Source organism: Bufo gargarizans, chromosome 11, assembly GCF_014858855.1.
Source record: "Bufo gargarizans isolate SCDJY-AF-19 chromosome 11, ASM1485885v1, whole genome shotgun sequence".
Taxonomy (NCBI): domain Eukaryota; kingdom Metazoa; phylum Chordata; class Amphibia; order Anura; family Bufonidae; genus Bufo; species Bufo gargarizans.
Window position 1 is genome coordinate 80916491 of NC_058090.1, and position 14546 is coordinate 80931036.

The following is a 14546-nucleotide window of genomic DNA, read 5'->3' on the forward strand; positions in this document are numbered from 1 at the left end:
TCCGCTGGCAGGGTTTCCCAAGGGCATCCACCTAGCCCTTCCCCAGCGGTGAAAGACATAGAATGCACTGACGCACAACCACTTATGTTTCCTGATGATGAGGACATGGGAATACCACCTCAGCATGTCTCTGATGATGACGAAACACAGGTGCCAACTGCTGCGTCTTTCTGCAGTGTGCAGACCGAACAGGAGGTCAGGGATCAAGACTGGGTGGAAGACGATGCAGGGGACGATGAGGTCCTAGACCCCACATGGAATGAAGGTCGTGCCACTGACTTTCACAGTTCGGAGGAAGAGGCAGTGGTGAGACCGAGCCAACAGCGTAGCAAAAGAGGGAGCAGTGGGCAAAAGCAGAACACCCGCCGCCAAGAGACTCCGCCTGCTACTGACCGCCGCCATCTGGGACCGAGCACCCCAAAGGCAGCTTCAAGGAGTTCCCTGGCATGGCACTTCTTCAAACAATGTGCTGACGACAAGACCCGAGTGGTTTGCACGCTGTGCCATCAGAGCCTGAAGCGAGGCATTAACGTTCTGAACCTGAGCACAACCTGCATGACCAGGCACCTGCATGCAAAGCATGAACTGCAGTGGAGTAAACACCTTAAAACCAAGGAAGTCACTCAGGCTCCCCCTGCTACCTCTTCTGCTGCTGCCGCCTCGGCCTATTCTGCTGCTGCCGCCTCGGCCTCTTCCTCCGCCTCTGGAGGAACGTTGGCACCTGCCGCCCAGCAAACAGGGGATGTACCACCAACACCACCACCACCACCTCCGTCACCAAGCGTCTCAACCATGTCACACGCCAGCGTTCAGCTCTCCATCTCACAAACATTTGATAGAAAGCGTAAATTCCCACCTAGCCACCCTCGATCCCTGGCCCTGAATGCCAGCATTTCTAAACTACTGGCCTATGAAATGCTGTCATTTAGGCTGGTGGACACAGACAGCTTCAAACAGCTCATGTCGCTTGCTGTCCCACAGTATGTTGTTCCCAGCCGGCACTACTTCTCCAAGAGAGCCGTGCCTTCCCTGCACAACCAAGTATCCGATAAAATCAAGTGTGCACTGCGCAACGCCATCTGTAGCAAGGTCCACCTAACCACAGATACGTGGACCAGTAAGCACGGCCAGGGACGCTATATCTCCCTAACTGCACACTGGGTAAATGTAGTGGCAGCTGGGCCCCAGGCGGAGAGCTGTTTGGCGCACGTCCTGCCGCCGCCAAGGATCGCAGGGCAACATTCTTTGCCTCCTGTTGCCACCTCCTCCTTCTCGGCTTCCTCCTCCTCTTCTTCCACCTGCTCATCCAGTCAGCCACACACCTTCACCACCAACTTCAGCACAGCCCGGGGTAAACGTCAGCAGGCCATTCTGAAACTCATATGTTTGGGGGACAGGCCCCACACCGCACAGGAGTTGTGGCGGGGTATTGAACAACAGACCGACGAGTGGTTGCTGCCGGTGAGCCTCAAGCCCGGCCTGGTGGTGTGTGATAATGGGCGAAATCTCGTTGCAGCTCTGGGACTAGCCAATTTGACGCACATCCCTTGCTTGGCGCATGTGCTGAATTTGGTGGTGCAGAAGTTCATTCACAACTACCCCGACATGTCAGAGCTGCTGCATAAAGTGCGGGCCGTCTGTTCGCGCTTCCGGCGTTCACATCCTGCCGCTGCTCGCCTGTCTGCGCTACAGCGTAACTTCGGCCTTCCCGCTCACCGCCTCATATGCGACGTGCCCACCAGGTGGAACTCCACCTTGCACATGCTGGACAGACTGTGCGAGCAGCAGCAGGCCATAGTGGAGTTTCAGCTGCAGCACGCACGGGTCAGTCGCACTACAGAACAGCACCACTTCACCACCAATGACTGGGCCTCCATGCGAGACCTGTGTGCCCTGTTGCGCTGTTTCGAGTACTCCACCAACATGGCCAGTGGCGATGACACCGTTATCAGCGTTACAATACCACTTCTATGTCTCCTTGAGAAAACACTTAGGGCGATGATGGAACAGGAGGTGGCCCAGGAGGAGGAGGAGGAGGATGAGGAAGAGGGGTCATTTTTAGCACTTTCAGGCCAGTCTCTTCGAAGTGACTCAGAGGGAGGTTTTTTGCAACAGCAGAGGCCAGGTACAAATGTGGCCAGCCAGGGCCCACTACTGGAGGACGAGGAGGACGAGGATGAGGAGGAGGTGGAGGAGGATGAGGATGAAGCATGGTCACAGCGGGGTGGCACCCAACGCAGCTCGGGTCCATCACTGGTGCGTGGCTGGGGGGAAAGGCAGGACGATGACGATACGCCTCCCACAGAGGACAGCTTGTCCTTACCCCTGGGCAGCCTGGCACACATGAGCGACTACATGCTGCAGTGCCTGCGCAACGACAGCAGAGTTGCCCACATTTTAACCTGTGCGGACTACTGGGTTGCCACCCTGCTGGATCCACGCTACAAAGACAATGTGCCCACCTTACTTCCTGCACTGGAGCGTGATAGGAAGATGCGCGAGTACAAGCGCACGTTGGTAGACGCGCTACTGAGAGCATTCCCAAATGTCACAGGGGAACAAGTGGAAGCCCAAGGCCAAGGCAGAGGAGGAGCAAGAGGTCGCCAAGGCAGCTGTGTCACGGCCAGCTCCTCTGAGGGCAGGGTTAGCATGGCAGAGATGTGGAAAACTTTTGTCAACACGCCACAGCTAACTGCACCACCACCTGATACGCAACGTGTTAGCAGGAGGCAACATTTCACTAACATGGTGGAACAGTACGTGTGCACACCCCTCCACGTACTGACTGATGGTTCGGCCCCATTCAACTTCTGGGTCTCTAAATTGTCCACGTGGCCAGAGCTAGCCTTTTATGCCTTGGAGGTGCTGGCCTGCCCGGCAGCCAGCGTTTTGTCTGAACGTGTATTCAGCACGGCAGGGGGCGTCATTACAGACAAACGCAGCCGCCTGTCTACAGCCAATGTGGACAAGCTGACGTTCATAAAAATGAACCAGGCATGGATCCCACAGGACCTGTCCGTCCCTTGTCCAGATTAGACATTAACTACCTCCCCATAACCATATATTATTGGACTCCAGGGCACTTCCTCATTCAATCCTATTTTTATTTTCATTTTACCATTATATTGCGATGCTACCCAAAGTTGAATGAACCTCTCCTCTGCCTGTGTGCTAGGCCTAAATATATGCCAATGGACTGTTGCAGTGGTGGCTGACATGAAGCCTGATTCTCTGCTATGACATGCAGACTAATTCTCTGCTGACATGAAGCCAGATTGTCTGTTACGGGACCTCTCTCCTCTGCCTGGGTGCTGGGCCTAAATTTATGACAATGGACTGTTGCAGTGGTGGCTGACGTGAAGCCTGATTCTCTGCTATGACATGCAGACTGATTCTCTGCTGACATGAAGCCAGATCCTCTGTTACGGGACCTCTCTCCTCTGCCTGGGTGCTGGGCCTAAATTTATGACAATGGACTGTTGCAGTGGTGGCTGACGTGAAGCCTGATTCTCTGCTATGACATGCAGACTGATTCTCTGCTGACATGAAGCCAGATCCTCTGTTACGGGACCTCTCTCCTCTGCCTGGGTGCTGGGCCTGAATATATGCCAATGGACTGTTGCAGTGGTGGGTGACGTGAAGCCTCATTCTCTGCTATGACATGCAGACTGATTCTCTGCTGACATGAAGCCAGATCCTCTGTTACGGGACCTCTCTCCTCTGCCTGGGTGCTGGGCCTAAATTTATGACAATGGACTGTTGCAGTGGTGGCTGACGTGAAGCCTGATTCTCTGCTATGACATGCAGACTGATTCTCTGCTGACATGAAGCCAGATCCTCTGTTACGGGACCTCTCTCCTCTGCCTGGGTGCTGGGCCTGAATATATGCCAATGGACTGTTGCAGTGGTGGGTGACGTGAAGCCTCATTCTCTGCTATGACATGCAGACTAATTCTCTGCTGACATGAAGCCAGATTGTCTGTTACGGGACCTCTCTCCTCTGCCTGTGTGTGTGCTGGGCCTAAATATATGCCAATGGACTGTTGCAGTGGTGGCTGACGTGAAGCCTCATTCTCTGCTATGACATGCAGACTGATTCTCTGCTGACATGAAGCCAGATCCTCTGTTACGGGACCTCTCTCCTCTGCCTGGGTGCTGGGCCTAAATTTATGACAATGGACTGTTGCAGTGGTGGCTGACGTGAAGCCTGATTCTCTGCTATGACATGCAGACTGATTCTCTGCTGTCATGAAGCCAGATTGTCTGTTACGGGACCTTTCTCCTCTACCTGGGTTCTGGGCCTAAATTTATGAAAATTGACTCTTACAGTGGTGGGTGACGTGAAGCCTGATTCTCTGCTATGATATGAAGACTGATTCTCTGCTGACATGAAGCCAGATTGTCTGTTACGGGACCTTTCTCCTCTGCCTGGGTTCTGGGCCTAAATTTATGAAAATTGACTCTTACAGTGGTGGGTGACGTGAAGCCTGATTCTCTGCTATGATATGAAGACTGATTCTCTGCTGACATGAAGCCAGATTGTCTGTTACGGGACCTTTCTCCTCTGCCTGGGTTCTGGGCCTAAATTTATGAAAATTGACTCTTACAGTGGTGGGTGACGTGAAGCCTGATTCTCTGCTATGATATGAAGACTGATTCTCTGCTGACATGAAGCCAGATTGTCTGTTACTGGACCTTTCTCCTCTGCCTGGGTTCTGGGCCTAAATTTATGAAAATTGACTCTTACAGTGGTGGGTGACGTGAAGCCTGATTCTCTGCTATGATATGAAGACTGATTCTCTGCTGACATGAAGCCAGATTGTCTGTTACGGGACCTTTCTCCTCTGCCTGGGTTCTGGGCCTAAATTTATGAAAATTGACTCTTACAGTGGTGGGTGACGTGAAGCCTGATTCTCTGCTATGATATGAAGACTGATTCTCTGCTGACATGAAGCCAGATTCTCTGTTACGGGACCTCTCTCCTCTGCCTGGGTGCTGGGCCTAAATTTATGACAATGGACTGTTGCAGTGGTGGCTGACGTGAAGCCTGATTCTCTGCTATGACATGCAGACTGATTCTCTGCTGACATGAAGCCAGATTCTCTGTTACGGGACCTCTCTCCTCTGCCTGTGTGTGTGCTGGGCCTAAATATATGCCAATGGACTGTTGCAGTGGTGGCTGACGTGAAGCCTCATTCTCTGCTATGACATGCAGACTAATTCTCTGCTGACATGAAGACAGATTCTCTGTTACGGGACCTCTCTCCTCTGCCTGGGTGCCGGGGCCTAAATATCTGAGAATGGACTGTTCCAGTGGTGGGTGACGGGAAGCCAGATTCTCTGCTATGGAACCTCTCTCCAATTGATTTTGGTTAATTTTTATTTATTTAATTTTTATTTTAATTCATTTCCCTATCCACATTTGTTTGCAGGGGATTTACCTACATGTTGCTGCCTTTTGCAGCCCTCTAGCTCTTTCCTGGGCTGTTTTACAGCCTTTTTAGTGCCGAAAAGTTCGGGTCCCCATTGACTTCAATGGGGTTCGGGTTCGGGACGAAGTTCGGATCGGGTTCGGATCCCGAACCCGAACATTTCCGGGATGTTCGGCCGAACTTCTCGAACCCGAACATCCAGGTGTTCGCTCAACTCTACTTATAAATCCTTTTTTTACGACAATCAAGTCTTTCCTATCACTGTCCCTAGCGCCTGCTGACGTCTCTCCCTGCACTAAGTACGCTGGTAAATGGCAGAATCCAAGATGGCTGAGGCTATCTATAGGGCTGTAACATCACAGGGCTGGCTGCTGATTGACTGCATGCATAGCATTATGGGTGATCCCGCCTTCCCGGAGTTTCTTACTCCATGTCCTCACATGTGTAGCAGTCATTTTTGGAAAAAATGTGATTCGTTACCACGAAGCTTAAGGAAATTCGGCTTCGGGGCGGATCAAATTTTTCATGAAATTCGGATCGAATTCCACTTCATCAGCTTTGATTCGCTCATCTCTAGTGGGTACATATTGATGGCCTACTTTCAGGATAGGTAATCAATATCTGATTGGTGGTGGTCCAAGGAGTCAGACCTGAGGATAGTTTATCAATATTTACTGCTGCACAACTCCTTTTAATCCAACTTTTATGGAGTTTTATTTACTTTTATGTGGATATGCTCCAGACAGTAGTGAGATACACTTACTTCTGACAGTACATGAGTGGGGTACCTACAGATCATTAAATGAAGATGGTGGAGCTCTCTACCATCTTAGTGAAAAACAGAGCAGGTTGAGTCAGCATTATTGTAATGAGAGCTCCAGCTATTCTCTTATGTATGCATGAATGTATATAAGGCCCTGTATGACATGGAATAAATAGAACTGTTACTGACATCATACTGCATTTGTCACTGACACGTTCTCCAGGCCTGTCTTCGGGGACAGAGGGAGGAATCAAGGTGCATTGAGAAGGAAATACTCTTTCACAGGTTATAAAGCAGGATGAGCTACAGATTAATATATAGTTTTATGGGAAAACTGCTGCTCATTCTGAGCTCAGTAGCCATGTTGGCAGTCCTATCAGTGATTGACAGCTATCTCTCTGTGTACACACTCATAGGGGGAAGGTTGTCAATCAGATAAGACCATCTCCTTATAAAGAGATGGCTATCAATCACTGATAGGACTGCCTCCTCATAGAATAAAGGCTGTCAGTCACTGATAGGATTTCCTCCAAATAGAGGTAAAGCTGTTAATGACTGATAGGACCTCCTCCTCATAGACGTAAGTCTGACAGTCATTTATTCAACCTCCTCCTAGAAGATAGGCTGTCAATCACCGATAGGACCTTCTCCTCATAGAATAAAGGGTGTCAGTCACTGATAGGACCTCCTCCTCATAGAGGTAAGGCTGTCGATCACTGATAGGACCTCCTCCTCATAGACGTAAGTCTGACAGTCATTTATTCAACCTCCTCCTAGAAGATAGGCTGTCAATCACCGATAGGACCTTCTCCTCATAGAATAAAGGGTGTCAGTCACTGATAGGACCTCCTCCTCATAGAGGTAAGGCTGTCGATCACTGATAGGACCTCCTCCTCATAGACGTAAGTCTGACAGTCATTTATTCAACCTCCTCCTAGAAGATAGGCTGTCAATCACCGATAGGACCTTCTCCTCATAGAATAAAGGGTGTCAGTCACTGATAGGACCTCCTCCTCATAGAGGTAAGGCTGTCAATCACTGATAGGACCACCTCTATTACTTCAAAGCTCAGAATGAGCACAGATATAAATGAATAAATTATATGTTATACTGAATCTTTTCAAATAAAACATATCTCATATTTCAATCTGATCAGCTCCTCCTACTCTATAACATGCTGCCTTTAACTCAGACATCATGTTAACCGCTAAAGGTTCTCTTTAAGACTGTCGGGCAATAATGACTTCTGTACAGAGCACCCCAGACTGAACATCACAAAGGACTGTATTTTTAACACAGCTGTGGTTGAGACGGTAAACAATAAAGAGAAGTGCGCCTTCTCTTCAACCAGCTAATCAGAGGGGATGCCGGGTGTCAGACCCCTGCCAACATGATATTGATATAAAGTGAAGACTGGTTGGCATTCCAGGTAAGTAAGGTGGTGATCAGTGGTAAAAAAACATCTCAATACAAAATTGTATAAATACCACAGTACTCCAGAAAAGATATTGCTATTAGAAATGTATTTAATCCATCCACGTAAATAAGCGAACTTTGGCCAATGTTTCGGTCCGACCTGGACCTGGTTCACAACCTCTCTCCCAGGTTACAAGTTCAGTACAAGGATTCACTTTGCAGATTACATTCACAGAGGTGACTTTAGGCACAGACCTAAATTGGTCTATTTCTTTAGCCCAACACATAGACACAGGTCTCTCCTCCTTCTCTCCCTGGCAGTCTCTAATGAAAAACACACCGTCAGGCAGAGACCTGTGTCTATGTGTTGGGCTAATGAAATAGACCAACTTAGGTCTGTGCCTAAAGTCACCACTGTGAATGGAACCTGCAAAGAGGATCCTTGTCCTGAACTTGCAACCTGGGAGAGAGGCCGTGAACAAGGTCCAGGTTGGACCTTAACATTGGCCAAAGTCTGTTTATTTACTTGAATGGAAAAAATTAATGTCTAATAGTAATATACAGTACTTTCTGGAGTGCCGTGGTATTTATACAATCTGATATTGATGACCTACTGTATCCCGAGAATAGGTAATCGTTACAAATAACTTGGACAACCCCTTAAAGATTGTGCCAGTATTATACTCCTCACATTAAAGGCACTGTCTGAGATTAGAAGAGGTTGGACATGATCACAAAATAAAAAAATCTATCAATCAATAAAAAACACCACTCACCTGGTCAGGGTGTTCTGGTTCCAGTGTCTCTGCTCCTGTCCCCATTGCTTCTGCTCTCCAGAGGCTCAGCTGTGACAATCCATTACTGCAGATATCACCACTGAGGCCACTAATTGACTGTTAGCGGTGACATGTATGTAGACACCATGATGGCGTATAAATACACAAGGATGGAGTTTATGATTCTATGTTGGTTGTATTATATTCTATGTGGAGCTCTGTGGATCCAATGTATTATTATCTCTTCATATAAAACAATTTTTTTCTCAGTTCTTAGAAACATCAGTTCGGGTTCTTTCCATGATCCGGTGTATGAAGAAATTGATTTTAGGTTAATGGAGACAAACCAGAACTTGTCCCAAAAATCAGGTAAATTATAAGAATTCTAAACAATTAGAAATATCTATAATAAGATAGAAGCTAGCCATCCGTGTTGGTTAGTAAATCTACCACTAGAGGTTTAGAGTAATAATTATTATTAGACGGAATGACACAAAGTGAGGCTTCCTGTGTGATGAGAACATTACTATTATAACATGGAGCATATTGTACCTTCCAATAGACATGACTGTTCTCCACAGGTTCATCAGTGTAACATGAGATGTCTGGACAAAATCATTTAATGTATCCTATAGAATTAGAAAAACATGGCTACTGTCTTCCATAAACCATGACACAGGAGGATTTACGTTGTGCCTATTTTTGTAGCTCCGATACGTTGAAGTGAATGAGGCTAAGCTACAATGCCTCACAACCTATGGGCAGGTGCATTGCTGTTTTTGGAAGATGTCAGCCATGTTTTTCTTGTCTTTACAACCTCTAAATCGCACTGAAGTTATAAAACCACAACTCTAGTTGATGGGATATGTGCGGTATTGTAGAATTTACAGCAGCATCATCAATCCATACAAGACAGGAGAAGTCATCTCTTACATTTTAGGTTACCAATACAATTTGGAGAGAACTCAAAAACCTATACAATAATGCCGATAACTCACAAATGAAGAACCACCTCTGGTAAATAATAATATAAAATGTTTCTTAGAGTACACATCACATTAAAAATATATACATTTTTGCCCTGTTATATAGTTTTTGTATTATTTTGTTATTGTTTATAGCTGTTTGGGGGGGAATATCTGTAGTAGCCCAGGCCAGCAGTCTTACCTAGTAATTATGGTCCAGTTTTCCATTTACTCGGTGGTGTTTCCATGTACGTAGCAGTAATACTGGGCTTTTTCCATCTTGCCTTACCTTTTTCGCAGATATATTTTTAATGTGATGTGTACTCTAATAAACATTTATGTTATTTATCTCTTACATTGTGGTCTGAAGTCTTATACATGAAGAGCTTGTACCTTGTCTTCTGCAGTTGACCTCAGTGATCTTGGAGAGAAGCTGGAATACTATACATCTGAAGAAAGGCTTCATCAAGGTAAGAGACCAAAGCTTGCCACTATCACATGATCTTCTTAGAAGATTTTCAGTAATGACTTACGATGGAGATTCTGTAATGATAATACACTAATTACCTCACAGGAATGTAGACTCCATCCCAAGGCAGGAAGCTGATTATGTAATGATGTTAAAATCATTTTTCAAAATGTGAGGTAGAACAAAGAGCATGAAATAAATATACCTTATGGTAACCAGATGATCATCAAGTCATATTGAAATTTCAGAAAAGGGTTATCTTCATGAGACAACCCCTTTAAAGTTACTTTCTGTAACTTTATTAACCAGCTGGTCAGTCTTTCAGGAGCTTCTATGCCAGTGAGTGGGAGCAGCTCCAGAGTAAATGGGCCCGGCCATTACAAAGTCTAAAGAGCTACATAGATCCAGTGCTTGTTTCCAGAAGCTCCTGAATAACATCACTGGTGGTGATGATCAGTAGGGGGAGTTCAACCCCCTAGTGATCTGATATTAATGTCCTATTATTCAAAGGATAGGTCATTAATAGTAAAGCTTTACTTTTCTAGAATAAGAACTATTTTTACAAACACTGTCAGTAGAGATCCACCATGTAAATTCTAAAAGCGAGGACTGTCCACACCAGATCCTTCCTCAGTGGTGGCTCATTTATAGTCTTGTATGTAATACTAATGAAAAGTCTCTGAATAATGGCAGTCATACAGTAACTATGTTCTGTGACCCATTTCTATAACTACCAGACTTTCTGTGACTACAGAACATCACGTGTCTCTTCTGCTTATCAGTCTGATTCTTGTGCTGAACCTTTCATTTCTAGGAGATGACGGTGACAGGATTCCTTCATATGATGATGTAGATGTCATACATGATGGAGAACATTTACCAGGTAAGTCTGGTCATCACATTAATCAAAGTGTCTTCCATATTCCTGTATCTACAAGGTTCACCCAATGAAGACTTTGTTATTTTGCCTTAAGGTCAATTTATATTTGAATTTCCTCTTGGTATTCTGTCAGTCAGAAATTTAGCAATTTTAGGTTGACATAGTTCCATAAGATTTGTGTTTTGTGGCGATTTCTATGGTGTAGAGACACCTTCTATACTAATATATATATAGTGGGGATTTTCTCTGGTAGGCAGCTTAGCAGACGCAGTATAGAGGCAATCACAAAGTCTTTTACTAAAATAGTTCAGTGTTTATTCACACAAAAGAAAAAACAAAATAACAGTTCGCAGTATTGGTGTATGTTCACACGATGGAAAGTCCGCAGAACGCAAACGTTCACCTGGTTAGCAGTTTTTCATCAGCCATCCACAGCAGGCTTTAGGGGGCCTGTTTTCCAGCAATGCGGCTCTCACCCCTTTAGCATGGCACACCACATGTAGATCCCAAAACTACAGAGTTTCCACAGCGTCACAGTGAAATGGAGGATAATCCACACAGCTGAGACTGCTGGATGGGTTTTTATATCCCAGCCAAAACCCGGCCTGGAGCGTGGGGAGCAGCCACCCACCCTGCACTTTAGCTGCGCCCAGTAAGAGCCGGCCCGGATCGGCTCTACATCCATACTAAATAAAAAATAGTGTCAGTCAGCACTAACTGTGATCCAGCGTAGAGACCGCATTGAAGCACAGAAAGATAATAGACCGCTGAGGAAGGCCTTGAAAGGCCGAAACGTCCAGTCACATAATCTAGTACCCAGTATTAATTGGGCTTCTGAAATTTTACAGGATCATGAATTCTATGTGATGCAATATGAATAAAATGCCTTAAATTGCAAATGAAGAGCCGTGTGCCGCAATTTTCTATTTGACTTGCTACGACTGACAAGTCCTTGCTGGCACTGGCAACTAGGGTGTGTGGTGCTCTACCTTTAAGTCAGCACTAACTGCTGCTGACACTTAAAATTAACGTCTCTTACCTCACCGAGGCCTGGAATCTCGGTTACACATACTTACCGTCAACGATGGACTCTTGCGCCTTCCTACAAAATATATAAAGTTGCAAGAAAAAGTATGTGAACCCTTTGGAATGATATGGATTTCTGCACAAATTGGTCATAAAATGTGATCTGATCTTCATCTAAGTCACAACAATAGACAATCGCAGTCTGCTTAACCTAATAACACACAAAGAATTACATGTTACCATGTTTTTATTGAACACACCATGTAAACATTCACAGTGCAGGTGGAAAAAGTATGTGAACCCCTAGACTAATGACATCTCCAAAAGCTAATTGGAATGAGGTGTCAGCCAACTGGAGTCCAATCAATGAGATGAGACTGAAGGTGTTGGTTACAGCTGCCCTGCACTATAAAAAACACACACCAGTTCTGGGTTTGCTTTTCACAAGAAGCATTGCCTGATGTGAATGATGCCTTGCACAAAAGAGCTCTCAGAAGACCTACAATAAAGAATTGTTGACTTGCATAAAGCTGGAAAGGGTTATAAAAGTATTAAAAGCCTTGCTGTTCATCAGTCCACGGTAAGATAAATTGTCTGGTCTATAAATGGAGAAAGTTCAGCACTTCTGCTACTCTCCCTAGGAGTGGCCGTCCTGTAAAGATGACTGCAAGAGCACAGCGCAGACTGCTCAATGAGGTGAAGAAGAATCCTAGAGTGTCAGCTAAAGACTTACAAAAGTATCTGGCATATGCTAAAATCTCTGTTAGCGAATCTAAGAAAAGTAAAACATTAAACAAGAATGAATTTCATGGGAGGATACCACAGAGGAAGCCACTGCTGTCCAAAAAAAACATTGCTGCACGTTTACAGTTTGCACAAGAGCACCTGGATGTTCCACAGCAGTACTGGCAAAATATTCTGTGGACAGATGAAAACAAAGTTGAGTTGTTTGGAAGAAACACACAACACTATTTGTGGAGAAAAAGAGGCACAGCACACCAACATCAAAACCTCATCCCAACTGTGAAGTATGGTGGTGGGGGCATCATGGTTTGGGGCTGCTTTGCTGTGTCAGGGCCTGGACGGATTGCTATAATCGAAGGAAAAATGAATTCCCAAGTTTTCAAGACATTTCGTAGGAGAACTTAAATGGATTCTGTCACCTCGTTTTCGGTTATAGAGATGCGGACATTCACGGCTAGATCGCCGCTAGCATGTCCGCAATATTCCGGTCCTATAGGGCTGTGTACTTGTATTTTGTTAAAAAAATGATTTTAGAGATATGTAAATAAGCCTTGTAAGGTGCCCAAGGGGCTGTACGAACCTTCCTGGAGCCCAGCCATGCCCTTCTGTGAAGGAGCCCAGCACCGCCTATGTCCTCCGAACCTCCTCCTTTCATCACAGTTATATTGCCGAGCTCGCAAAAGCGCAGTTCCTTCCCTGAGGCTAATGCCAGCACAAGGAAGGAACACTATACCGGCACTGCGCATGCGCGAGCTTGCGCATCACGAGACTACGGCAATCTAACTTTGACGAAAGGAGGAGATTCGGAGGACATGGGCGGTGCTGGGCTCCTTCACAGGGGGGCATGGATGGGCTCCAGGAAGGTTCGTACAGCCCCTTGGGAACCTTACAAGGCTCATTTACATATCTCTAAAATCCTTTTTTTAACAAAATTAAAGGACACAGCCCTATAGGACCGGTATATTGCTGACATGCTAGCGGCGATCTAGCCGTGCATGTCCGCATCTCTATAACCGAAAACGAGGTGACAGAATCCCTTTAAGGCCATCTGTCTACCAGCTGAAGCTTAACAGAAGATGGGTGTTGCAACAGGACAACGACCCAAAGCATAGAAGTAAATCAACAACAGAATGGCTTAAACAGAAGAAAATACGCCTTCTGGAGTGGCCCAGTCAGAGTCCTGACCTCAACCCTGATTGAGATGCTGTGGAATGACCTCAAGAAAGCGATTCACACCAGAAATCCCAAGAATATTGCTGAACTGAAACAGTTCTGTAAAGAGGAATGGTCAAGAATTACTCCTGACAGTTGTGCACGTCTGATCTGCAATTACAGGAAACGTTTGGTTGAAGTTATTGCTGCCAAAGGAGATTCAACCAGTTATTAAATCCAAGGGTTCACATACTTTTTCCACCTGCACTGTGAATGTTTACATGGTGTGTTCAATAAAAACATGGTAACATTTAATTCTGTGTGTGTTATTAGTTTAAGCAGACTGTGATTGTCTATTGTTGTGACTTAGATGAAGATCAGATCACATTTTATGACCAATTTGTGCAGAAATCCATATCATATATATATATATGTATTAGTAGCTTTATACTAGTTTTGGTAATGCTGATGTAACATATACCAATGGAACATCACAGCATATGCTCGACCTACCACTCCATCAGATCGGGAGAATAAGACCCCTATTATCAGGATCTGTGGGGGCCCAGCAGTAAAAACCCCAGCAATCAGTTAGGTTATATTTAATTATGTTTTCAGTTTGTCCAGGATTTTGATATTGATGGCCGACTGTATCTTAATGATAATCCAATAAAATCACATCGGCTTATACCAATAGAGTAATATTAATAAAACAAGTGAGTACTATCACCGGTGTATTATTTTAGGTTTCCCTCTGGAGGAAAATACTTCAGAATATGGTTATGATGACACTGGATTATCCTATGAGAACCTCGACAAGGACAACCCAACAACTGTAACTGAGAGACATGGTAAAGAGTTACCAAAATCATTCAGTTTCATTGTATTTCATTCACTTTAACCTACTTTTCTTACCCTTTTCC

At 45.4% G+C, this 14546-nt stretch overlaps 1 protein-coding gene across 1 annotated transcript in view; it reads left to right on the top strand.

Moving 5' to 3' along the window:
- LOC122921352 (scavenger receptor cysteine-rich type 1 protein M130-like) overlaps positions 1-14546 on the top strand; it is a 132946-nt gene that overhangs the window by 106382 nt on the left and 12018 nt on the right. The window contains exons 13-16 of the mRNA XM_044271329.1: positions 8658-8756; positions 9760-9822; positions 10636-10704; positions 14370-14474. Coding sequence (XP_044127264.1) covers positions 8658-8756; positions 9760-9822; positions 10636-10704; positions 14370-14474 — 336 coding nt within the window. The remainder of the gene's footprint in view (positions 1-8657; positions 8757-9759; positions 9823-10635; positions 10705-14369; positions 14475-14546) is intronic.